This window comes from Pempheris klunzingeri, chromosome 5 (assembly GCF_042242105.1).
Source record: "Pempheris klunzingeri isolate RE-2024b chromosome 5, fPemKlu1.hap1, whole genome shotgun sequence".
NCBI lineage: Eukaryota > Metazoa > Chordata > Actinopteri > Acropomatiformes > Pempheridae > Pempheris > Pempheris klunzingeri.
In genome coordinates this window covers 16,350,173-16,376,500 of record NC_092016.1, presented here as the reverse complement: position 1 = coordinate 16,376,500, position 26,328 = coordinate 16,350,173, and the positions used below count along the sequence as shown (strand labels likewise).

General features: G+C 42.8%; 4 protein-coding genes across 4 annotated transcripts in view; 2 read left to right on the top strand and 2 right to left on the bottom strand.

The window, feature by feature from the left end:
- Positions 1-14,928, top strand: part of magi2b (membrane associated guanylate kinase, WW and PDZ domain containing 2b) — a 70,189-nt gene extending 55,261 nt beyond the window's left edge. Inside the window, exons 12-23 of the mRNA XM_070830323.1 lie at positions 3,555-3,586; positions 6,413-6,605; positions 6,740-6,831; positions 7,240-7,432; positions 7,931-8,170; positions 9,294-9,479; positions 9,932-10,226; positions 10,902-11,121; positions 11,263-11,406; positions 11,761-11,899; positions 12,301-12,336; positions 13,067-14,928. Of these exons, the coding sequence (XP_070686424.1) occupies positions 3,555-3,586; positions 6,413-6,605; positions 6,740-6,831; positions 7,240-7,432; positions 7,931-8,170; positions 9,294-9,479; positions 9,932-10,226; positions 10,902-11,121; positions 11,263-11,406; positions 11,761-11,899; positions 12,301-12,336; positions 13,067-13,761 (2,465 nt within the window). The 3' untranslated portion in view covers positions 13,762-14,928. The remainder of the gene's footprint in view (positions 1-3,554; positions 3,587-6,412; positions 6,606-6,739; positions 6,832-7,239; positions 7,433-7,930; positions 8,171-9,293; positions 9,480-9,931; positions 10,227-10,901; positions 11,122-11,262; positions 11,407-11,760; positions 11,900-12,300; positions 12,337-13,066) is intronic.
- The window catches only part of LOC139201110 (ubiquitin-conjugating enzyme E2 H-like), a 160,483-nt gene that overhangs the window by 118,370 nt on the left and 15,785 nt on the right, over positions 1-26,328 (top strand). The gene's annotated exons all lie outside the window — the stretch shown is intronic.
- Positions 16,585-20,656, bottom strand: LOC139201104 (endoplasmic reticulum-Golgi intermediate compartment protein 2-like). The gene is made up of 13 exons (XM_070830340.1): positions 20,208-20,656; positions 20,013-20,121; positions 19,865-19,911; positions 19,691-19,758; positions 19,530-19,570; positions 19,089-19,190; positions 18,873-18,965; positions 18,689-18,744; positions 18,503-18,601; positions 18,284-18,381; positions 18,034-18,196; positions 17,411-17,490; positions 16,585-17,325 (listed from the first exon to the last, which is right to left on the bottom strand). Exons 1-13 carry the CDS (start codon positions 20,311-20,313, stop codon positions 17,260-17,262), a joined length of 1,128 nt encoding a protein of 375 aa, XP_070686441.1. The 5' UTR covers positions 20,314-20,656; the 3' UTR covers positions 16,585-17,259.
- On the bottom strand, positions 23,902-26,092 carry kxd1 (KxDL motif containing 1). Its single transcript, XM_070830344.1, has 5 exons — positions 25,959-26,092; positions 25,592-25,701; positions 25,293-25,445; positions 25,163-25,209; positions 23,902-25,077 (listed from the first exon to the last, which is right to left on the bottom strand). Exons 2-5 carry the CDS (start codon positions 25,687-25,689, stop codon positions 24,821-24,823), a joined length of 555 nt encoding a protein of 184 aa, XP_070686445.1. The 5' UTR covers positions 25,690-25,701; positions 25,959-26,092; the 3' UTR covers positions 23,902-24,820.

Sequence of the window (26,328 nt, the reverse complement as noted above, 5' to 3'; positions counted from 1 at the left end):
ATGAGATGTAATGAGCTGCTCCACACCAATTTTTAATTTTTGCACACGCTCAGCATCGTACCTTCCTCTTGAAGTGAAAGACGGAGACGACCACATGCCCTCTGAAAATTGATTTCAAGTTGGAATTATGTTGTAGCAGAAAAGAGAAATGAGAGAGAATTTCATTGTGGGGAAAAACAACGTGGCTTCTGTTTGTTCTGCTATTTCCAGCAAAATTGTCCACCTGCGAGGAAATTAAATTGCACAGTGAAAGCTTTATTTGTTTGACATGTGCTCTTGCTCTGATTCTATAAAAGGTGTTCTGGTCACAGGGTCAAAATTTGACTTGATAAATACCCTGCGATGCCTATACCACTGAGCACTTGGCCATCTGACAAAGACGCACACACACACACACTGAACCCCACATTGATTAACCATACGGTGCTGTTCAACAGCTTGGATGAAAGTTAATAGAGTAAAAAAACGCCTGTCCTTTGGTCATTTACATAGACAGAGTTCATAAGTTCACTGTTTGCTTTCGATGTGCTGCAGCTTTGCTGTTCAGATTCTTTTATGCTCGTTTAGTCGTTAAGTCTGTGGTTTTTGTCGAGATAAATCGCCAGGAGTTAATTTGCATTGTTTCTGAGGTGATAACAAAACAATAAAGAGGAGTTATAGATATTGTCTTTTGCATCTCACCTTTTTCAGGGATTGTATTATTGTATTAGGGATTAAAACAATCAGTCTCTTATGCATCTCAGGTTTAATTAATTGAAGTGTGACAGGAATCATTATTGCAAACCTGAAAAGCAATCAAAGACATTAGGATGATGCTTCACATCTAAGTGCTACTGGGTGGTTTACTGATTTACGCCAGTCCTGTTCTCTCCAGTCTTACAGTGTATTATTGGCTATTATTGGAGATGTATTGACGACCTGTTGCCTGGACATAGTGAAGTGATTATGTGCTGTATGTTCAGTGAATTATACTCTGCCACTTGAATGGGTGAAAGGTAGTTTATTCTACAAAGTCTGTAATGTGCACAAATGACTCAAGTGTTTCCAGAAGGAATAGAAAAAGCACTAACTGTTGTGTGTGTGTGTGTGTGTGTGTGTGTGTGTGTGTGTGTGTGTGTGTGTGTGTGTGTGTGTGTGTGTGTGTGTGTGTGTCTGCATGGATGTGTTCGTGAGCGACTGAGATCAAATGTTGTGCCACTGAGCAGTCGAGCATTTTATGACCATGCAGAGCCAGCATCTGCCACCTGGTGGTTAATCTTTGCAAAGACACACACTCATGTTTCACTGTCAGATGCGCCATTTAAAAAGGATGCTGAAATTCAACACACAAATGAGATTGCCCTGCACGCATTAATGCATCATCACATGTCCACACATCTGCATTCATATTTACGTACACATACACAGCTTGCAAAAGATGTCTTTCTAAATGCTGAGCTGAATGTGCCAAATTGCGTCCCTTCCCCCAAGGATGCCATCTCCTCCTTCAACTCCACCCTTTTCTATCAAACGACTCAAGACAACGGCCCCACGGGGACTATCAGCCTGACACACCAGGAAGTTCTCTGGCTCTCTGTGTGTCTCTCTGCTCTCTGCAGGGTGACACAAAGGACAAGGTCCTTTACAGTGACTCAGATGTGCAAAATGTCAGAAAGCATGTGTGTTCACAGATGTAGGATTTCTGTGCTTAGCATCAGTGGGATTTAGTTTGCACACATGATTTCAGATGTGTGAGTGGGAGCATCGGTGCTTTGTGCAGCACAGACAAGGTGTTAGACTTCCTCTGCAAGTGTGTGTGTGTGTGTGTGTGTGTGTGTGTGTGTGTGTGTGTGTGTGTGTGTGTTGTGTGACTGCTGTAGCATGGGCACTCTTCCAGAGTTCCACTGAGCTCTGGTCGTGTTCACAGCTCCGTCCCCCGACATCCCAGTTTGAAGCAGAGCCAACCACAGACTAGAGACATTTTGCGCCGCCAATGAGGATGCAGATCATGGCTGTGAAGAAAAGGGTGTCGGGCTGCACAAGCCAATCAGGCTGATCTGAAGGCCATCCAGAACTCAGCAGGCTAGTCTGGGAGACTGGCCTGCCAGACTGCCTGACCACTGATTTGTGAGAGAGGCCACATGAAGCCTCTCTACCAGTCATTCATTTGTCATTCATCAGCATTCATACGAATCCGCCCAACATATGCTGATGAATTGTATTAGCATTTAAATTAAGCTTAAATGCATATGTGAGGATCCTCTTTAATATGAGTGGACAATTGCTTTATAGCTCGTACTTGTTTCCCTCAGTGGGTCATAAAGGAGAGTTTCCTGAGAATGAGTTATTAGAATTCGTTAAAGGCTTCCCTGCGGGCCTGTATTCCCTGCAGAACGTGGTTATTAGTCCCAGCCTCCCACAGAGCCCTCCCTCTGCTGCTGCCACTGAGCTGAATCATTTCAGCACCATGGACAGCTCTCCTCAAACCTCCAGTCATGTTAATGGCATTCATGGACTGGGGGGGGGAGTTATTTCTCTCTTCCTCATGTGTCCTCCTCCACGCTCATAGACACAGCAGGGACATCGGGCATTTATTTTCAAAATGGAAAAAAATTCCACACAAAAATGATGCTTTAATTAGGGGAAAGGAAAGGGGCCAATGATGGAAAATGTGAGGAAAATAACAGATAAAAGTGTAAGGAATGGCAGAAATTCATTTAAATTCTCATTTTGTCTTCACATGGACTGGCAGTGATCTATTGTATTTCATTTTCCTCAAATCTCCCCTCGCTCACTGATTTTGATAAAAGTTCTGCCATTCTGCTCTGCTGCTAAGTGCTCTGGCCTTCATCTCACACATCTAAAAAGCAGGCAGATGTAGCTGAAAAGTAATTCCATAAATATATTCCATCCAGTGCTCTCTGACATTTTTCACGAAGTCTCATAAACTGAATAAATATTAAACATACAAGGATTCTCTAAAGAATATTTTACAAGCTCCCACATCTGTTAAAGGATTCATCAACGATGCTGCAGGATTCTGGTGTGCTTGATGTGTTTATGTGTTTCTGTCCATGTGTAAAGATTCAATATGCATGTTTATACATGCAGCCATTGCATGTTATCCCCACATGTTGAAATGTATGTATTTAGGTCTCAGCAGTATAAATGTACTGTATGTCTTTGATTCAGTGGAGTCACTGGGGAGCTGCGTTGATGAGATTGTTGTTGTGATTTAGAGTGCTCCCTGCTTCCTACATGAAGATAAAATATGACTTGGAGAGAAAACTGTGTGTGTGTGATGGGGGGATGGGTCTCCGCTTTTGCCGGCAGCTAATGATGTAATTATGTTGAAAACAAACGCAACAACAAAACCCATTTAGGAAGAGTTACACAAACAAAGTCAAAACAGAGGAGCAGGGAAGGTGATTTAACACTCATAGAAACCTTTGCACACAGACTATTATAGTTGTTTTTGTCCACATGCTTATAAATGTCTTTGTTATGCTGTTTCATAATCTGACGGATTATCCAAGCCTGCTCTCTGTTAACTGTGTCTTCTCTCTCCTCCTTAGGCCACATCTCTCCGTGGAAGACCTCCAAACAGGTACGGTGATTGAACCAAATGTGTTTCTGCTCGTGTGTGTGTGTGTTCGCCTGAGAAAATGTGCATCTGTGAACCAGATTTGTTTGTTGAAGCAGAGAGGTAAGAAGCGTGTAGTTTCAGTGTTTGTCACCGGGGCTTGGCTTTTGCTTCATTGTGAAATGAGCCAGCCTGTCCTGACCTGTTTATTGGTTTGATCACATCAGATCTCACACATCACCAGCCTGGGGAAAAGCACTTCAAATCTGCAGCTGCTACTGCTTATACCATCAGCACTCATTCATGGTATTAGACAGAACATCTCGATGGATATTGAATAATAAATAAATAAACTGAATAACGAGTCTCATCTCATGCAAGTTAAAATTGATGAAAAATCATAACTGCCCCTGGCCATGTAGCTATTTTTTTAATATTGCATAATTGAGTTGCTGAATTAAAGCATTTAACTACATAGAACTCTTACATGATAATACATTTTACATGATCGTTTAAGTCTGATGGTCATCTCCCATCAGCAATATTACCTGTTCCTCAATGTTACTCTTCTGCACATAAATGGCCTTGATTTTGTCTTTTTAACCTCACTGTCGTTCATATCTGTATTATTTGAAAACAACCTCCACAGAGATAATTCATCCCCGAAAACATGAAGCCTTTGTTTGTCAAAGTTTTCTCATTAGAGTTATTGTATTTAATTAAATCTGACTGCAGTGTTTTCATGGAAGCTGATATAATGTGTTAAAACTGACCAGGCTTTTCTGCCAACTCTAGTTTGCACTTTGACTTCTTAGTATTGGTGCTGTATAAGTAATATTAGTTCTTATATCTTGTATTCATATACAGAGTGGCACAGACCAGTGCTATATAGTATTTCAGCTGTTATTTCTGTGTTGTTTCCTCCTGCCTGCATGGTGTGGTAGCACGTGGGCTGTTGCCAATATTTACTGTCTGTCTTGTGTGGACTGTGTCTGTGACTTTTTTTTATTGTGTATGTTTCTGTCATGTTGGTGCCTGCACCACTATTTCCGCTTGAGAATAAAATTAGTCAAGCAATCAATCAGCCAATGAGATGCCAAGAGGAATACTCCAAGTGTTGATCTCATAGTAGGAATATATTGGTAACATACGCAGTCAAATATGTTTGACACATTTGTAGATGTTAAAGCCCTCTTCCAAAACATGTTCTGCTTATTGGTGCTTCTCTTACATGTTAGACCTTCACAATGCAGATGGATTTTATGTGCAGACACTAGAAAGCTGTTTTCAGTTTACTCTGCTGAATGGTAAATGGTCTGTATTTGTATAGCGCCTTTCTAGTCATTTTGACTACTCAAGGCGCTTTTACACGACATCCTCATTCACACATCATTCATTCAGGAGGAATCTTGAGTTGGAGGATACTGCTCTTTCACACACATTCACACACTGAAGCTATGCTTCAGGAGCAAGTTGGGGTTCAGTGTCTTGCCCAAGGACACTTCGACACATTGACTCATTGGAGCCGGGGAATGAACCAGCAACCTTTCGATTGATGGACGACCTGCTCTACCGCTGAGCCACGGCCTCCCTGAAGGAGAAAAGTTCTGTGCTCACCTTGAATTTGGACATAACTTTGTGACAGAAGTGGTCACTAAAATACTAAAAAACACGCTTGGATTAATAATGAGTGTGATACATACATAATGATTCAGTGATTCAACATAATTACATTATTAATCCAAGCCTTAAAATATGTCTTCAAGGGATCTTCAAGAATTAAGCAAATGTTTAGAAATAAACGTAATCATTTGCAGTTTTAGAATGACTGGGGAATATAATGTGAAATGAGAAATGAGCTGTAACTCTAAATGACACCATGCGTCCTATTTTATTCGTGCACATACAACAAGTGTGAAGTTGTAGGTCTTGGGGAAATGAAAAGTGTGGGTGTCTCCTTTTATTTTGGTTCATGCATTTGCAGCAGCGCAAACTGAAAAAGGGATAGGTGAAGATGAATATTGATTAGAGGGTGTGATGATTAGTAAATACACTCAAGCAGGCACATCAGTGGTCTCTTTAAGTTGTAAAAGAGGCTGTGACGCTCAGGATCATAGGCCCCATTAATCAGATGTTTCCCTCATAAACAGGCAGAATACTGAGTCACAGCCGACCAGTCTGATGTGTGTATGTATGTGGTTATTTTGTAGCAGCCTGGTGTTGTTTGCACCTAGTTTAATGACAGTAAACACAGTGGATGGCTTTCCGTAATGGCACTGCTCTGTGGTGCAGCAAGGCTGCAGATTTATCAACATATCTGTCCTGCTGCTGTCAGATTTCTGAGGATTTAATGAACTGAAGGAGGAGCTTTTCATACCGTATAAAGCAGCTGTACACACCAGATACTGTAACACTCATATTAACTTATCAATACATGCAGACTGACCTACTGAAGTTTTTGCTTTAATTGGTTGGGAAATGTTAATGTTAAATGATCCTGTTTAAATTTTTTAGCATTTAGCATTTTCTGTTTTTGTTGTGTATTTTGTTTTGTTGACAAAATCATCAGATCAGTAGCCGATGGTTCTGAGACATCTATTCTCAAATTCTGCACATGTCCAAAAAACTAAAAACTTGCTTTGTGCTGCCTCATTTAAATGGACCTCCCACCCCATTTTGCCTCTCCTCCCACCTCGGCACCTCGCAGGCCACTAAAATACCACACAGACAAGCAAAGCCAATTTCAGTGTCAAGAAACTACCAAATGTTCACATCACTGCCTGCACTGGATGTTGTGCACCCACAAAAATACAACCCAAAGTTTAAATTCAACATCTGTTTTCCTTGTAGTTGCCTGACCAGTGGGACCCACATGGCAGCCCCCAAGCAAACCTGTCTGGCCCGGTTTTGCCGCCTGGCACACCCTTCCCAAACCAGCCACAGCACCGCACATCTGTGCCTGACTCCACCGAGGGCTTCGATCTTAACAAACCTGACCCGTACGACCTCTATGAAAAGTCGAGGGCAATCTATGAGAGCCGACGTGAGTACTGAAACTTAGTTAATGCGTGATGTTAGAACTTAAGATGTAATTAATTAAAATACAAATTTGCACATGATATAATGATTAGAAATCAAAGAAAGAGTCGACCTTTAATGTCTGCGCCTGCGTCTCAGGTCCAGAGTATGAAGAGGTGGAGGTGCACCTGCTGAGGGAGAAGACCGGGTTCGGCTTCCGCATCCTTGGGGGAGACGAGGCCGTGCAGGCTGTGAGTCCGGACGCCCGTGACAAGGCTCGTATGGGACGGGCTGGACCACACGCATATTTAACCTCATACACACCAACCTCGTCTGACCTGCACCTAACCTCATCTCACATTTCATCCAGTTACTCACATTTGACCAACGTACCCTCCGCACACACAAACACACCTTGGCTTTCTCACACTGTCCTGATGCTCCCACTGCTCAGTACCTCCCATACCGAAGTAACGCCTTGCTAACTTGTCCACGTGTAAAAAGCATGCAAACTATGTGGCAGCAGAATATTAGGAAGGTAGAAAAATGTTGCCATGACCCAAAACCGGGATAAAGCAATTACTGTGTGATTGCACTGCGTCTGTGTTTCATCCTCTTCACCTTCATCTATGCTGCTAATATTGATTGTCTTTCAACAGATTGTTATTGGCGCTATAATAGAGAACACTCCCGCTGAGCGCGATGGACGGCTTCGACCTGGAGATGAGCTCATTTCTGTGGATAAAAATGTGGTTGCTGGGAAACCGCACAAATATGTAATAGACTTGATGCACGCAGCGGCTCGCAATGGTCAAGTCAGCTTGACTGTGAGAAGGAGAGTGCAAACGCCTGGTGAGGACATGTTTTAATTTTTTGTTTGGTTTTTTTTTCACACTTTACCAAGACAGGAGAACATGCTGCACATTTCACTGGCATCCAATTAAAAAAACACGACTTGGCAATCAGTGGCAGTGGCAGGATCAGTGTGTACTTCTCACCCACACATCTTTTCTGTGGTAGTAGATCATGCATGCATGCTTAGCTCATTTGAAGCACTGCAGGAGATTCTGTGGTTTGTGTCTTTCTAAATGCAGTGCAAGTGTCATGCTGCCAAATGAGAAACAGAAAAGTTAGAGTTTGACAGAGAATCCCTGTGGCAGGTAGTAAAGTACGCTTTTGCTTGCAGTACATATTGTGGAACTCGTATGTCTCCAAAGGCTTCATCTGGAGCTGCTTTATATCAAGACAAACTTTGAAATAGAGGCTACTGAGAGTAAATTGGTCACGTTTTACAGCACAGAGATGCTCCTGTGACTCATCCTATCTCCCCTCGTGCCTCCTCTCCTCCAGGTGAACTGTGTCCTGTGAACGGCCGCAGCCCCGGCTCGGTGTCGACACAACACAGCTCTCCACGTAGTGATGCAGCCTCAGCTTCGGGGCCTGCGGCGGTCGCCATCCCCACCGCCACCTCTCCTCCAGAGGGAACCGCCCTACAAACCAGTGATGTGGTCATTCACCGCAAGGAGAATGAGGGCTTTGGCTTCGTCATCATCAGCTCCCTGAACAGACCGGAGAACGCCACCGTCATCAGTGAGTTGCTTTTGTCTTGCGCCTTAAAGGTTGTCATTGAATGCAAGTGGTGACCAAGGATCCTGAAGGGGATGACTGTCCTAGAGTGACTGTTAATGGGTTTTTGCTTCTATTTCAATTTAAATATAAGAACATATAATAAAAAAAAATTTAATTAAAATTCAGAGATATCTGTTTTACCATGCTTTTGCACTGCATGTTCACTGAGATCAGGGCTTAGAAGTATAATATTCATTCTGTCTGATTTACTAATAACCAGCGGGCTTCATGTCCCTAAACAATTCTTTTACATGAGTGGTGTTTCTTATCTCGTTCGATAGCTTCAAAACTTTCATTAGTTTGGGTCCAAGTTAAGTTGACTTTTTAAGTTGTGCTTTTTTATTTTGGTCTTCTAATGGTCTTTCATGCCAAGGTAGTTTGAAAATAAAAAAGCTTAAAAATTAGCTTTATTAAACGAATGGTTACATTACAGGGAGATAATATCTTTTAAGAGATTGTGGGATTCTTGCGCGGTCTGATTGCACACTGATGAATTTCATATGAATATATCCAGCACAAATGCCCAATGGAGTCATGGGAATATCCACTGCAATCAAAAAATATTCAGGTACATTTCTAAGACTTTCTGCATACACCTAGAAGTATGAATACCCCAACAGTGGGTCTAGTGTACAGCAGTCCTAACATCAAACATTAGATCAGGATGTAATGGTGCATCTTCAGCAGTCCCTCTGGGATTTTCTATGCTTGGTGGGTTCAGAAATTGTTATTTTGAAGTGGAAATGTTCTGTCTTTATCTGTGAGAAGTGTTCATAAAAACTGAAGCTCAAAAACCGTTTGTGTTGTTTAGATGTTACTGTCATAAAAAGATTTTCAAAATTACATTTCTTGGCAGGTTTGAGCAATGTAAGTATTTCTCTGCTATGATATTGCTCCATAAGGAATAACAATGTTTGGAACTGTAATTTTAAAAACTGTCTGCAGAGTTTCACATTTGAGGCTCATGTTGTAAAACAATTCAAATGTTATTCTTTCCACCTTAGACTTGAGTTTTATCAGAGCTGTTTGGACATCTTTCTTCAAAACTGCTGTTGACAGCCACCTTGTTATTGCCTGTTTCCAGCTGTGCCCCATAAAATTGGACGCATCATCGAGGGCAGCCCTGCAGACCGTTGTGGGAAGCTGAAGGTGGGCGACCGCATCCTGGCTGTGAACGGACAGTCCATCATCAGCATGCCGCACGCAGACATTGTCAAGCTCATTAAAGATGCTGGACTAACAGTCACACTGCACATCATCCCAGAGGAGGGTAAGAGTTTGTGTGTGACATGAATCCAAAGTTTGTTATGTGAATTTTGTGTAGCAGCTTGTCTAGTTGTCCGTATGTTCTTTATGAAGAAAAGTCAGTCTCCTTTGTCATATATGAATATATTCTATTTTACTTGGCCAAGGAGAGCCTTAAAATGCGTTATGTGAAGTCTTGTGAAGTACAAAAGGCAAAGCAGTTCCACATATGGTAAGCCATAATGGAGCACAATGTTCCTGGACTGTGAGGACATTTAACATAGTCTCGACATTTTAGCCAGAAACAAATGTGTACAACCTGCTTTTATAACACTGAGACATTTTACAATCTTCTCATTTTGAGCCTTATATCAAGGCTAAAGACTAGAAGGCCCTTTCAAGTTATATAGCAAAAAAATCACTAGCTTCTTCAAATACATTTCAGAAAATTCTCCAACTTGTCTCTGCCTATCACAGGGTCCCATTCTGGACCCAGCTCAGAGAAGCAGAGCCCCATGACCCAGAAACACAGCCCCCAGACTCAGCCCAGCCCCGTAGCTCAGCCAGGCCAAGGAGGCACCCAGCCCAGCCAAATGGCCATGCAGACGGGTCAGACACCTGCCCAGCCTGGACAGACACCAGCTCAGACAAGCCAAACAGTGACTGGCCCCCCCGCACCAGCAGCCTCCCAGCCTGCACCAGCTGCAACCCAGCAGAGCCCAGTCAGCCAGCCCTCTGGCCCCCCTCCACAGCTCTACCTCCACGACGGCAGGTAAGACGGCGCTAAGAGGGGTGATCTTGTTTGGACTCCAGCAGCATTCAGTCAGATCCCTCAGTGTGTCTTTGTGACTGCACAGTGAGTGAATGAAAGAAGAAGGAACAAAAGACTTTAAAGGCGACAGATATCAAACTGTGTGTATAGATGAGTGTCATCCTGTCCTCACATGGCAGTAAGTTCAGAGGAAAACCTGTGACTGCAGACAACTTTTGTTCGAGTCAGACTCTCAGGCTGGTTTCTACTTTCTTGCGAAACACCACTTAGCTCTTGCAGTGCCAGTGAATAATTTACCTGAAGGTATCTCTTCTATAATGCAGGAACCCAGCGATCAGGCCCTCTTCCATGTCAAAACTGTGAAAGTGTGAGTGCATGGATGGATGTGTGTGTGTGTGTTCATGTGACTCTCAGATCAAGACACTGAGAGAAGCTGTCCCAGAGCTGTGGATTTATGCCCATTTTTCTACTGGGACCATGATAAAAGTTTTACAGCAGAGAGCGATATTTCCTCCTTCCTTTTCTTACCCATGAATCTACACAGTCAGGGACTCCACCGACTCTCACAAGAGAGGACGCCCGTGGACAGCTCCTTCATCAGTGCTTTTTCAAAACAAAGCCCTCTCCACCATGACACAAACCTCTCCTCTGATTTTATTGCCCTTTCTCTCACAGGTCAGAGGTAAAAGCCAGACAGGATGTCAAACCTGACTTCCGCCATCCTCCATTCACTGATTACAGGCAACCTCCTGTAGACTATCGTCACCCTCCGGTTACTGATTACCGACAGCCCCCGACACTGGACTACAGACACCCGCCTGGTCTGCTGGACTTCAGACAGCACCCTGGAGCCCCACAGTTCCCCCTGGGGATCCCTGCTGACTTCAGACCACAGGTACTGTGTTTGAGCATCAAGTGCACACAGTTATGCCATCACACTGTAGGGAGGGACTTTCTAAACTTTGTTCTTGGCATAATGATCATATACTGTTATTTGCGGTTGGTTTGTGGCAAATTGTCTACATCTTTTCTGCAGGACTTTGATTACTTCACGGTGGAGCTGGAGAAAAGCGCCAAGGGTTTTGGCTTCAGTATCCGCGGAGGCAGAGAGTACAAGATGGACCTGTTTGTGCTGCGTCTTGCTGAGGATGGTCCTGCCATACGTAACGGAAGGATGAGGGTGAGATGATGGAAACTATGACAAAGTTATAAAGGTCTTTGGGTGATTAATGGAGATCTGTATTTTACAATCTGTCCCATCTTCTCCATGGGGGTAGCTTAAAGGTTAGGAAAGGGACAAAGTGAGTGAGTAAGTTTAAGTGCATGTGACTTCAGTGACTGGGTAACCCTCCCCTTACCCCCAACAACTGCTGTTGAAGTCCACTTGAACAAGGCACTTAATGGCACTTAATTCCCAGTGGCTCCAGCGGAGCTACTCACTGGCAGAAGACTGTGATTGTAGAGAAAAGTCAACTTTCCGTGGATAAACAGAGGCTGACAGAAATCGACCCTGTCCTCTGTGTGTCTCCTCCAGGTAGGGGATCAGATCATAGAGATTAACGGGGACAGCACTCGGGACATGACTCACGCCCGCGCCATTGAACTCATCAAGGCTGGAGGCAGGCGGGTCAGGCTGCTGCTAAAACGAGGCACAGGACAGGTGCCAGAATATGGTGGGTTTTACTGGCACAAAGTAAAATGTTTTAATGTCCAACTCTTTCCATTCTTTCTCCCTCCTTAGTCTCTGACCAGATCTTTCTCTCACTTGTATACTAGAGATTCATTGTTTGAAGTTCAACATTACAGTGTTTTTCAACCAGAATGGCTTTTCTTTTCCTGCAAATGCTACATGTTTCACTCAAGAATGTATTAACATGCATTAATATCTTTCTGCATTTTACTCCTCGCTCTGCAGTCTTCTGCTCTGTCGTCTGAAGTTAAACTAAAAGTCTTTATGTGAAAAACATTTTGATCATACAGTGGAATAACAACCTACTCTTTAGCTCTTCGTGTGTTGTAACCCCTCTGCTTTAAGTCTAATGATTGGTATAGGCTTTTACTTGCCTTCCCTCAGGAATGGTACCTCCCAACCTCTCCATGTGCATGAAAGGTGACACACTAAGCTCCCCCTATTTCTTCCTAATGGGCCACTCTAAAGACACGGTTTGTGAAATACTGCATGTCTCTCTCTCCAGTAATCTGTGTGCAGTGTGTCTGTGCTCGAGGCATGCATGCGTGTATGCATGATCAAGATTTACACATGGGAAAACAACAGCCCTGTGTGTCTGTGTGTGTCTGTGTGTGTGTGTTTGTGTTTTTATGTGTGTTGAGAGCAATATGGTTTGAAGTGACCCTCCAGATGAAATTGTATCATCCTGAAGAGAGCTGTGAAGTAGACTGTGTGAAATCAATCTGCTCAGAGCTGCTCACGATCAGTCTGCCTCACGACTACAAATATGTTAATTGTTTTCAAGCACTGAATGCATCCCGTCCACCATGTCTGTTTTTATAGAAGAAGTGTAGATTAGCTTTTATAAGCAACATGTCAGCACAGAGGCCTACTTAGTCAGGTGTGTGCTGTTCACACACATTTGCATGCAAGTTTTCCTTGTATAATAGTAGGATGTGGTGTTTTATTGTGTTGTTGTTGTGAACATCTCTCTTTCTCTCTGCTCATGTCCTCTCCTCACACTCTCTCTCTCTCTCTCTCCTCTCTCTCTCTCTCTCTCTCTCTCTCTCTCTCTCTCTCTCTATCTCTATCTGTATGCATGTGCATGCTGCTTTGTGCCCCTCTGCTTCTATCTCAGTCCACCTGAGGGTATTTTCCTCTTCCCTGACAGACTGTGTCGGCCCCTGGGATTCCCTTTCTACAGCCCACTCTGCCCTGCAGGAAGTGACCCTGGAACCCCACCCGAATCCATTGCTCTCATCCCATCCAGCCTCAGCCCCAGACTCCCCTCATCAGCTCCCTCTAGAGGCCACAGTGTGCATGGCAGACAGAGCTCCACAGCTGACAGACCACACCTCCACTAGAGGGGCTACAGGTGGCAGGTCCACCCAGCAGAAGTGCATCACCAGGGGGCAGGGAACCCCTCAGGGGTCTGGAGAGGTGGACTGCGGACCAGGTGACAGACAGCCTCGGGCTTTGCCTCCCAAAGTTGTCCTGGGAAGGTCTGTTGAAAGAAGAGAGAGGCAGAGGGAGACTTGCTCCCCCTGCTGTGAGAGAAAGGGCCTGCACACACAGGCGATGAGCACTGTCTGGCCCTGGGACCAGTATGTGAGTGTGAACTTGAATGGGGCCTCTCTGGGCAGTGGGGATGGACATGTCAGCCTCCAGGAGAGGCTGGTGTCCAGAGGTCTGTTCCCCAGAGAGGATGAGAGGGCCACTGGCCACAGTGGGCTCTGCTGCCCCTCTAAAACCATAGAAGATCCTCCTGCAAGGAGCACAGCAGCCTCCCCTGGGCCCTGGAACGTCCCTGGGTCTGACAAACTGCCTGGCACCCTGAGGTCCTGGACCTCCACAGTAAGCAGGTAGAATGGATCTCACTGGTTTGGACAGGATCACACTGTCTGGCTCCTCATTCAGTTCACCATCGGCTGTCTGAGAAAAACAGTGAACCTTCCTCACCCTCTCTTTCTGTCCTGTTTTCTTCTCCGTCTACTTCTAAGATCATATTTTAGGTTTCATTTGTTCTACCGAGATAATTATTACACCCACCACCTTAAAAAACAGAGGAACTTTCACAGCTATTGTAACATACAGTGTAGACCTGATGGAGACCACTCAATATGTAGGCATTTTGGACCCTCAGTTACTGTTCTGATCACAGATGGAGCAAATTGTGAGTGGAGCTGTGCTTTCGACGTGTACCTTTAACTGCTCGACCGAATCTGGCTCAGACTGCTTAGTGCAACGCAACCTCAGATGGAACAAGGTTCCTCACAGGACTGAGACATATGTACATCCAAGAGATTTACTTTTGCTCCATTTTCTCTGCACAGTGGGAAGAGTGAGACTACAAATCTGTCAGAGGGAGGCAGAGACACTGAAACTCCTGGAGGACATGGCACCGACCCAAGTGACAGCCCGGTTAGCCCGACATATGTTAGACCTCACATGCCTACCGATATATCATATACTGTAAATGTAAAGATGTGAAAAATATGTACATTTGGTAATCTCAAAAACATACCTGTTGGTGTTTTTTTTGAGGCAGTGTTGTAGTTAGAAACATTGTAAAGAAAAGAGAAAAAACATCAGGACAGTATTTTAGGATCACTATGTCCATGGCCTCGTCTATAACTACATATCAAAGACTGTGCAAGTCACCAAACCCAGACCGCTGAGGGAGGCAGTGGTCGTGTGCATGGATATAAACTACCATGTCATTATACAGGGACTCACGTGTCTTTTAGAGGTAGAATATAGAGAGGATATCCTCTGTGGAGCGGACCAGTTGGATCTCATGTGAGACAAAAAGAAAATCTTTCTTCTTTTTTTTTTTGCCATCAAATTGAACTTTTGAGTGACTGAAAACAGTGTGCTTAGTAAGAACTCATAATATTGTTCTGAGTTATGTACACAACTCGACCACAACTCAACCCATGCAGTCATTGTGCAAAATTACAAGCTGTGTTGTGTTCATTTACTGCTCAATGGAGGAATTTTGTCCAGTCTATATTTCCCATTTCTATGCCTTTTACTGTGCTAAGTGTACCACATCACTGTGGGAGAGGGGCATCGGTGTGGGGAAGGGGAGGCCGATGGTTATGAGGTGGGGCGGAGTGCCTTACTCAAACTAATGCAGAGCTGTTGTTGTTGTGATTTCTCTTTGGAACTGAATGCAAAACAGACGGTAGTGACCATGCACACATATCAGCAAACTGTTGAGCTGTGGGGCCTGTTTTTCTTCTGACTTAACTTCGAGCAGTACATACAGTTACCTTGATGCACTCTTAGCTGTATAGCTTATCAATGTCAATGATTGCCCTTGTCCCCTCGTGCTTTAAAGGGGATAAAATGTAGCCTGTAGCATTACATCCTCCTCTTAGAGAGTCATCTGAGAGAGTGGAGCGGTGAACGTTTATCCAGACAGGGTTGTCATCAAAGTGTTTCAGTTGAGTCTCATTTCAGCTTTACTTGTCTGTTCTGTAACAAAAACATGTTACGTCTGTATTGTTGCAAGCAGCATCAGTGCTGCTGAATCTGAACCCAAGACTTTAAATGATCTGTGGAACGCAAATGCACTGAAGCGTTTGTTGGATCACAAAGATTTGATAGTGGCAGAGTCGAGCCACGCTGCTATTAAACGGAGACACCAGAGATGAAGTCACTGCATTCCTCTATGTTGATATCATCCATTTCTCTTTATTAAAAATTTATCACCACAGCTTCTGAGTACTGGACGACCACGTGAGTTTAAAAAAAAAAAAAATCACAATGCGTTGTGACAGTTTGACTGAAAGTTTGACGGCACGTCCCGGCCGTACTGGTAAACTGCACCTGCAGACTGGGACACTGGTCAGACCTTGTGCATGTAAAGCATCATGAAGACGGATCTCGGCCCACAGTGGTTTCTGAGTGAAGCGTGTGGTCTGGATGTTTCTGAGCTGACTTGGTAGAACTCTGGTTCACGTGATAAACTGGTCGACATGTTAGCGAGGAGCATGACAACATGCCATTAGGCTGTAGAAATGTGTTTACTGTATGTACAAATGTTCAGAAAAGGTGAACGAATATGTCATCCAGCCCTCTGTCTCCGTCCAGGCCGCCCCCCCCTGCCTGCTGTGAGTGATTTTGTATACAGAAACAAAAAAAACTGCTTTATTGGAACCTGTGAAGGATGGCACGTTCATAAATCCCCATTGAGATCAAGTATAACTGTGTAGTGTTAATTGTGTACTATTCACCTTGTACAGCTGTATTCCTACAAATATGGTTTACTGTATCATTGATACTGTAGTTTCAAAGACGTGAACAACTATTTTTATGAAATGCGACAGTACTGATATATTACATTTTGCTAAAAAACAAAAAACTTGTTTACTGAAAGATATTCTGAAATACTGTCAAATAAACTCTTGACATGGTGTAAAATATTCTTTTGTACATATTGTTTTACTAACAGTTCTGATAATCAATTCATTGCAGTAATAATGGTAAAATATTCTCAGGTTCCAGCATCTCAAATGTGAAGTTTTGCTGCTTTTGTGTGTTCTGCATAATTTTAAAGTGATGGACAAAACCTTTGATGGACATTTAATTGACCAAACCATAAACTGAAAACAATAAATGATCAATAATTACATTAATTGTCTTTGGATAAGACAGTGATGGTAAATATTATTAATGAATCCATAGAGTTGAAAGTGGATTTTATTTCACAAATCAGCCTTTTCTTTCAACAATCCTTTACACGTAGGCACATTTGTGGAACAATTTAAAAAACCTTAGAGTCTTCTCACATGATTCCCCTTTAAAAGGCCCAGCTTTTTTCCTTTTTCTTCTAGCTTGATCAGAACTACGCTGCGAGTTTCCTGAGGTCACCAAACCACGAGAATACCGTTCCTCTTTCACATGAAAACGCATCTGTCAGGGAGACGTGAATCCGACCACAGCACCCTGAGAAATGGTCTAATTAGCCAAAACAGGTGAGAACACCTGTGTGGGTGTCCCATGGGAGCTCTGACACCAGGTACCAAATATTTATTGAAGTCAGATCTACAACGATGGTAGACTAATTTGTGTTCTGTGTTCCTGGTACAGCTTTCCAGTGGAAGCGACAGATAATTAGTGGAGGTATTGATTACAATCCTTCACAGGTGGATGAAGAGTCGTGTCCGAGTCTTATAGCCACCCAATAACCATTTAAAACATGATACAAATATTTACACATTTCTGAACAACGCAGGGGCTTATTCCATAACAATAAAATAACTTGTAAACATTTTCCCAGCATCTTGTTGCTGAATAGTGGATTAGGCCGAGGTGGTGAGCCGTCAGTCGGCTGCAGCTGAGCTGCAGGGAGTCTCATTACTCCACATAGTTTTCTGTAGCAGCCGGGGTCTCGCTGTTTGTCTGCTCGTTCAGAGGAGCCTCCTGAGAGAGGACAACACAAACATTAATAATAACAGTAAAATGCACAATGGCCACTCCTGTCTACAAGGTCATTTTACTGGCTTACCTTGAGATGTTTGTACATTCCCATTTGGAAACGACAGCAAATTACATCAACCAAGAATCCTACCATATTGTGGAGCATGCCTACAAAGAAGAAAGAACTCACTGTTATGAGGGTTTAGGTAAAAACAACTTGGTTTAACTTGGTGAGTGTGTTAACTGTTGTGGGAGACATAATGATGATAATAATGTACAAAGGCTGAACCCTCACAGGCAGAAATATTCCCCCACAGTTTAGACGACTAGCTTGCCAGTAATTCAATCATCTTTAAACATGCGTCACCTCCTCACATTAAATTCAGTATATTGGAAACTCAGTTTTAAAAGGTGATTTTATGACTGGATTAGGTGATAAGATCAGATATGTGCAGTGTGTTCAAAGCCAGCATACCTGCAGTAATGTGAGAATAAGCCCATTAACTACATGGACGTGTAGATTTTAGACTGGTTACGTCCCTGTTTAAAGGGTAGGACCCACAACAAACTAATAAATCAAAAGCACCTGATGGCTGTCAGGGAGCCAGGAGACCTGTCTAAACATTTTACTACCGTGTGCTGTAAAAGCAGCCAGCCCTGAAAGTAAGGGATAAAACGTGACGGGGCTCCAGTGCGGCCATTTTTATCTACCTGTCGTCGAGAAAATGCCTCCGATGATGCCACAGAGTCTGACAAGAAACTGCCAGAGAGGCATGTGCTGCTCGGTGACTCTGACCATTAGTGAGCTGATATCATATTTCATAAAGATCCCTGAGACTCCATGGCTGCCGGCAGCATGGTTTATCACTCTGTCCTGCAGAACAACGAGAGCAACACATTCACTACACTGATACACAGCATACGACACAAACACACAAAGCTGTGCAACATTTAAACATACCTGCTCGGTGACTGAGTACTGGTGTGTTTCCGCAGAGACCTTGTAGGTGTTCAGTTTGGTGGGCACGATGGTGATGAAGTACTGGAACATGTGGTTAGCTAGAGATAATGACCACAAACATCTGTAAACTGTCTATTTTTATGAAACAATAGATAAACGCCTAAGTGTAAGTCATCTAAAAGGCAGAAGACAACATAATGTTTGACATCACAGATGTACCATCAGCAGAGATTTTCTCTGTGCCGTCCAGAGGGCTGATGATCCCAGGAATCTCTTCTCCAAAGGACAGGTGGTCGATCCGGTGAGAAAAGTTATAACCTGTAACCCAGTGCCCATCAAAATAATTAATAATCATCAAGTTGATACGAATGGATGTGTGTTTTGTCAAAAGGATCATGAACTCACTGTCATGGCTGACTAGTGCAGCTAGATGGGCGTGGCCTCTGGGATGTGGGATGGACCTGAACAGGGACGAAAAGGTCAGAGGTCAGACACTGAAACATTACATAAATTACACTAATTGTTGTATGTTCTGGACAGATATTTGTGTAAAAATCTTTTGAATCCCTCTAGCCATGTGGATACATACTTGCCAACTGTAATGTGGAAATTTCCTGCCACCTTGTTGACATACAGATGTCCATGTATCCTGCAGGCGCTATGGGAAGAGGAGCTGTCCTCACTATGGGGGGGAAAAAAAAGCAACACAACATGAGGTGAATAACTGTATCACAGTATATGGGAGGTGGAACAGGTCCTAGTTCATGTTTGTAGTCATAATTTCAACCATGACTCGACGCCGTACCTTTGAGGCTGAGCGAGAGGAGGAGCTTTGATTGCAGTCTTGAAGAGTACATCCTGGAGGGAGTGCTCCACTCTCAGACGCTCCTGGATGTGCAGAAGTGTCCTGACAGGGAGGGATGGGGAAAATGAACAAATAGAACAAAACAAAACAAAAAAACAGAAGCAAAATGTAGGCCTATAATTCATCTTGACAAAAAAACATGTTGACTGATCCTTGCTTGTTAGCTCTCTACTAATCGGGGAAAACTAAACAGCCCTGGTTAATTTAACTTTTACATTTTAAATGTTTGGTGTCCTTCAGAGCTGCTGACAATGCTGATTTATAGATGCAGTATTAAGACCAGCAACTTACTGAATTTTAAATAACTATACTAATAACTAATAACAGCTAAATAATGCTGACTGCTGGATGAAAATGCCACCATACTAGGAAGGATCTTACATGTGCCACAATCTTTGCCTTGGAGATTGCTCAAAGTTGACCTAAAATGTGACAAAACACAACTGTCACCATGACTGTACACAAACAAAATGTTTATTGTTACATCTACACATATATAGCACAATAAATCACTATTGCACACTGAAGGCACTCATACTCACTGGTTCATACTTTAAGCCATCAGAGGCAACCATGGTCTCTGCCAGATCCAGGACATCGGCCCCTATGTCTGCATTACACCATACAAACAAGTTCAAAACACCTTCCTCGGCCAAATGAATGACACTTCTATTGCTGAAACACACATATAGAAATAAAAATTTTCTTGTACTTACACTGGCATCTCATAGCCACTGTGATGTCAACATTTATCCTCAGTTTACTGCCAGGAAAGAGTAAATGCAGTCAGGAAACACAGACACGGGGCTGAAGCACAACAATGACCTCTGGTTTATTTATTTATTTATTTAGCTCAGTTCTCACCTGCTGAAGTCTTTGTCCACCTCATATTCGTACTTCATCCATGTGTCTCTGTACACAAAGAACTCCAGGAGGGCAAGGGCAGCCATGAGAGTGAAAGCTATCAGAGACACTGGAGACAAAAGATCAAAGTGAGGATCGCAGTCAGGCTTCAGCATACAGCACTAATGGAGGTGAAGGACCTCACAGTATCGGTACCTGTCCCACCGCTGGTCGACGACTCCACATAGCACTCAGGAACCTTTGGGAAAGCGTCCAGCTCCCTCACCAGACTCAGAGCCTTCTTCTTGGTCAGCCTCCTCATTTTAGGAGCGGCGTAGCTTCAGGTAGCTCCCTCATACAGTGAATATTGCCTAGCAGCTAACCTAGTTAGTTGGTTAGTTAGCGCGGTGTTTAGCTAACCACTCATAATGTGCTGACGTCGACCATGACAGCTCCTAGCAACCGAGCTAACCGAGCTAGCTATTAATGTTAGCTCAACAGCTAGCCGGCTAAACGGTGACTGCGGACGACTGGTCAGCGTGGAAAAATAGTAATTGAACCGTCAGCTCACGGGTTAAGTGTTCCTATTCACAGTCAAATATTAAATGGCCACAGGCGAAGTTAGCCACCAGGGGTAAGTGTGTTATGGACTAGCTGCTATGTCCTTTAACCCCACTGTCTGTTAAAACCGCTCTCATTTGTGTGCAGCGTCCTCTGTCGGTAGCTACTGTAAACCACTGTTGAGTTATAGGTCAGCAGCGGGTTAAAACACGGTTTTAAATGATATAAATAAGATTCAAAACTATATCGTATTATGTATTAATAGTTTGCTGATAACTAGTGTGCCACCAGCTAAACTACAGTAGTAAAAGCTTTTGATCTAATCAAGAAGACTTGATTACTACTAACTGGGACTAACTGGCCTCAGAGCCCAGCGGTCTCCAGACACCTTTGGTTAGTCTGAGAGGCCAATACTGTTTTTACTGGTAGGTAAATGCTTTTTTTTTACTGCCTTAAATATTCCAGGTGATATTCTCCTCATATGGTGTCTATTTGTGAATGAACTAGCTAACAAACTAATATTAACCAGCTGGACGACCCCTGTGCCAAAGGTGAGCTGCCTGACCCATATTAACTACCTGCTCCTCTCCTTTACTGTTCATTGTGTGCAGCAGGCTGGACAGAGATGCCATGACACACGGTACAGTCTTATTATTTTATGATATTCATATGTCATTACTGAACATAAACCGATCAAGACTCAAACATACTAATTATGAGCAGATAATCACTCCCTGGATGTTTTTTTTTTGTTCTTGAGACGACCTCATGTTGAGACTATATTTACCCTTTTCCTGAGCTTTTTCAACACCCAAACAAAGTCACAGTTTAACATGTTACAACAAACCGACTGCCACACAGTAATCTTTGGGATTTTAGGTACTAGCATACCAAAGCTGTTGCCAATGTAACCCCTTTGGTATTTCAACTTAAAACCTACTTTATTACCTTAACACCTATACCTTTCTGGCCTTTTGCTTTTTAAAATTTCATGAAATTTTTGTTAGTTTGCCTATGATATTGTTCACATGCTTGAGCCCAAAATATTTTTCAAGACACTTTAACTTGATGGGGAAATCCACTGTGTTAACTGATTTATATTACTCCACTGGTGCTGGACGGTTGAGTCAGTATAAATATTAATCTCCTTCAATGTAGCAGATTCAACATTTGAACTCTGTTTTTATCATCATTTATCAAATCCACAAATGAAAATTTAGATATATATCTATATAGATATATGTAAAAGTATCACAGAGATAACAAATAAAGTCCTTTTTAAGCTGGAATTCACCTTTAACACCAAAACGACACCTTTTAATGGGCAACAAAGAGTGGTAGGATCCTCTACTCTATTAGTTTGATGAATCCCTGGTAGCTATAAGGATGCTAATCACTGACAGGTTGACTAATCGCTGGCTTCCCTGTGCCGGAGAGGGCAAACAAAGAGAGAATTTCTCAGCCGAGATTGGTAAAGCTTCAGATGCTGCTGATATAATTCATGAATGCATTAACAAACATGGGCCTATAGAATAACAATGCTGCAATGTGACATTGATGTAATAGTGTGACAACAACAGTAGTAACTACTTGCAAACCCTCATTACAATTATTCAGGTTGAGAACACTAACGTTTGTCTTGCAACTAACCTAAATCATTCCTTCCTTCACTCTGGCGTGTATCTCCTCAAATGTAAAGCACTATGAGACACTCTGTTGTGATATTGGGCTATACAAATAAAATTGAATTGAATTGAATTGAAATGAAAAAAAAAAAAAAAAAGCATATCACATGATTTGCTCAAGTTCACTCCAGAGTACCGTGGTTAAACAACTATAGTGAGAGACTATACAACTTCAAGTATCATCTGCATTATTTTAGTGCAGTGCAGGTGTAAGACAAGGGATGTTAATATTTAACCATTTAACCATTAACCAAAACTAAAGTGTTGATGAAAACATTAATACGGTCAGTAATACAGTTTTAAAAATGTTGCTTATAGAGTGCTTGTGCAAAGTATGCAATCAATATACAGCACCTAAAGTACAGTGTTAACACCTGAGTTAAATCAACACATAAGTTAAATGAGTTACAGTACAGACCAAAAGTTTGGACACACCTTCTCATTCAATGCGTTTTCTTTATTTTCATGACTATTTACATTGTAGATTCTCACTGAAGGCATCAAAACTATGAATGAACACATGTGGAATTATGTACCTAACAAAAAAGTGTGAAATAACTGAAAACATGTCTTATATTCTAGTTTCTTCAAAGTAGCCACCCTTTGCTCTGATTACTGCTTTGCACACTCTTGGCATTCTCTTGATGAGCTTCAAGAGGTAGTCACCTGAAATGGTTTTCCAACAGTCTTGAAGGAGTTCCCAGAGATGCTTAGCACTTGTTGGCCCTTATGCCTTCACTCTGCGGTCCAGCTCATCCCAAACCATCTCGATTGGGTTCAGGTTCGGTGACTGTGGAGGCCAGGTCATCTGGCGCAGCACTCCATCACTCTCCTTCTTGGTCAAATAGCCCTTACACAGCCTGGAGGTGTGTTTGGGGTCATTGTCCTGATGAAAAATAAATGATGGTCCAACTAAACGCAAAACAGATGGGATGGCATGTCGCTGCAGGATGCTGTGGTAGCCATGCTGGTTCAGTATGCCTTCAATTTTCAATAAATCCCCAACAGTGTCACCAACAAAGCACCCCCACACCATCACACCTCCTCCTCCATGCTTCACGGTGGGAACCAGGCATGTAGAACCTTTTCTGCATCGCACAAAGACACGGCGGTTGGAACCAAAGATCTCAGATTTGGACATTTGGACACATTCAAAGTTTTTGCAATTTTCCAGACTGACTGACCTTCATTTCTTAAAGTAATGATGGCCACTCATTTCTCTTTACTTAGCTGATTGGTTCTTGCCATAATAGGAATTCTAACAGTTGTCCAATAGGGCTGTCGGCTGTGTATCAACCTGACTTCTGCACAACACAACTGATGGTCCCAACCCCATTAATAAGGCAAGAAATTCCACTAAGTAACCCTGACAAGGCACACCTGTGAAGTGAAAACCATTTCAGGTGACTACCTCTTGAAGCTCATCAAGAGAATGCCAAGAGTGTGCAAAGCAGTAATCAGAGCAAAGGGTGGCTACTTTGAAGAAACTAGAATATAAGACATGTTTTCAGTTATTTCACACTTTTTTGTTAAGTACATAATTCCACACGTGTTCATTCATAGTTTTGATGCCTTCAGTGAGAATCTACAATGTAAATAGTCATGAAAATAAAGAAAACGCATAGAATAAGGTGTGTCCAAACTTTTGGCCTGTACTGTAGGTTAACACATAAGACAGTTAAAACTAAAAACTCTTCAAACAAAGTATTTATTTAAATTTATTAATCCGAGCATTTATAATAATCAGTCAAAATCAGGAGGGAGAGGCACATAGAAACAGCTGTTTCCAGTTTACAGCCTTTTCTCTCTCTAAAAATATATAACTTAAATAATAGAAAATGGTGGCCAGAACAAAAACTCCTACGAGTTAATCCCACATTTATTCAAGCGTTGTGGAACAGGTTCAAGAGGGTTCACCTCAAAGAAAACATGCAGCACTACTCTGGCTCTCCATGAGGTGTCCTCTGGTTCCTGCCTTTAAGCCACCTTCAGGACGAGGGTTTGGCGCTTATTCTGGAGGCTATGGTTTCCCACAGTGACGCAGATGCTGTCGGAATAAACATGGCAACTTCAGTGCCTCTCCAAGCTTTGTGGCTCGATCTTAAACTTTCCAGTGACAGACCAGAGTTTGTGGGTTTGTCCCCTGAGTGTTTGGAAAGGTTAGTTTTACCGATCCACACTGTGTCCTCTGTTTCATGTGTTAATCTAACTCTGTTCATCTAACTCTCTGTTAATTAACACTGTACTTTTGCTGCTGTATATTGTTTGTATACTTTGCACAAGCACTCTATAAGCAACATTAATCATTTTTAACTGTTTAACTGACAGTAAAAAACAACAACGAAATTCTCATTGTTGGTTCATGGTTAAACTGTTAATTATTAACGTCCCTACACAGAACAAATAAGCATGCCAACAAATATCCAGGGTCCTCAGTTCATAGCCACATCAACACTGTGATGCTCTTCCCAACAAACTGACTCATGACTGGAAAGTCAGCAGATATATTGTAAACTCAAATATACAACGTGACCTCCTGCTAAAATAGTTTTAGGTTGAAAATCCGTTCACAAACTGCTTGCTCTACTCTGCAGGTACAGAGTCAGGACCCTCGTCCCTCAGGACGGCTGTCTCTAGGACGTCAGAGGTGGGCGTGTCAGGCGCCTCCTGAGAGAGATCCTCAGAGCATCTGCTCACAGTGGGCGAGATCACATCTGGACTCGTGTCGCAGGACTCTGTGCTCTGCTCCGAGGTGGCTGTTGTGATGGTTGTGGCAATGCTGGGGGGCACTGGGTCAAACTCGTCATCTTCGTCCTCCAGGATGGGTGACTCATGGATATCTGGACAGAGATATTCCAGACAAGCTGATTTGGGAAAGCTGGCTGTGGTTATAAAATGATGAATGGTAAGACAATGCTAACTCACTGCTGAAAGCCTCTGGGTACTGCTTAGCAATCTTTCCTTTTAGTGTCCTGGAGAAGCAGAGACCAATAAGGAGTGTGTTCACACTGAGGGTGTAGATTGTGTGTGTGTGTTTTTACACTGGGGGGAGTACCTGATCCTCCTGAAGATGCTGTCCAGGTCTTTCTTCATGTCCACGAGGGTGCGGGTGTGGAGCAGGAAGCGCTCGTTCATCTGCTGCAGTCGCACGTTAGACAGTCCGTTGAAGTTGATCAGCATTTCATTGGTTTTCTCAAATCGGTCCAGCCTGCGTTCATAATATTTCAGCAAAGCACCAATTATCCTCAGAAGCCACTTTACAAAGAACAAGGCAATGCAAAGAGCAGCACATCTATTTCGTATTAGCAGTGCTACACATGAAGCTAAAAGGACCGCTGTCACTATGGGACTCACATGTGTCTCTGAGCTTGGATGATGGCGTTAACATCCTCAGAGTTGACCATGCTCAGCATCCTGTTACAGAACACGCCAGATGCTGTGGGCTCCACCATGGTGAAGACGAGCTGCAAGTACAAACCTTTATTTAACATCTAATACTCTAAACAGAAGAACTGACGAGCCAATACAGAAAACTAATGGCCACAGACAGGTGTTCAGTGGTTGGATTCAGTAAAGTTAATACACTTATCATCTCCTACAGTGGTCATTTAATCGCAGCTGTGTATTAACTTCATTAGCAGCTCTGCAGAGTTCCCTGTTAGCATTACTCCATTAGCCTGGGAGCTAAACTGACCAGCGGAGCAACTAAATCCACATTAACCTCCTGAGGTCCCGCGGTGGTTGTCTGTGTCTGTGTCGACCTCCGGCTGTCTGAATAACAGATTTAAAACGACATCTGCAGCCTAAATGTACCTCTGACAGCTGGCTGTAAAACAATAACAAACACTTCCGTGTTTTTTTTACTTCCTGTCACAGGATCACCGCTTCCGGTACTTTTTCTCTTTATTTAAAACTGCGCAAACCACGAATGTATCCTATATTATTAACAAATCTAATTTTGTTATCATAGTTTTTTAGATACAGAATTACATATTATTACGAAGTGTGGGGCATTTTTAAACCAAACATTAATATTTTCCAGAACTAAGAAATAAAACATGTGCTTATAATTAGACATATGAAAAAAGTCA

What these genes read in the sequence shown, in the direction of transcription:
- kxd1 (XM_070830344.1), bottom strand. Translation starts at nt 25,689, where the DNA reads ATGGTGGAGCCCACAGCATCTGGCGTGTTCTGTAACAGGATGCTGAGC. An exon ending in ATCCAAGCTCAGAGACACAT is followed by an intron (nt 25,446 to 25,591) that starts GTGAGTCCCATA and finishes TTATGAACGCAG; the next exon opens with GCTGGACCGATTTGAGAAAA. An exon ending in GTACCCAGAGGCTTTCAGCA is followed by an intron (nt 25,078 to 25,162) that starts GTGAGTTAGCAT and finishes ATCTCTGTCCAG; the next exon opens with ATATCCATGAGTCACCCATC.
- LOC139201104 (XM_070830340.1), bottom strand. Translation starts at nt 20,313, where the DNA reads ATGAGGAGGCTGACCAAGAAGAAGGCTCTGAGTCTGGTGAGGGAGCTG. An exon ending in AGTGGCTATGAGATGCCAGT is followed by an intron (nt 19,759 to 19,864) that starts GTAAGTACAAGA and finishes GGTGTAATGCAG; the next exon opens with ACATAGGGGCCGATGTCCTG. An exon ending in GAATGTACAAACATCTCAAG is followed by an intron (nt 17,326 to 17,410) that starts GTAAGCCAGTAA and finishes GTCCTCTCTCAG; the next exon opens with GAGGCTCCTCTGAACGAGCA.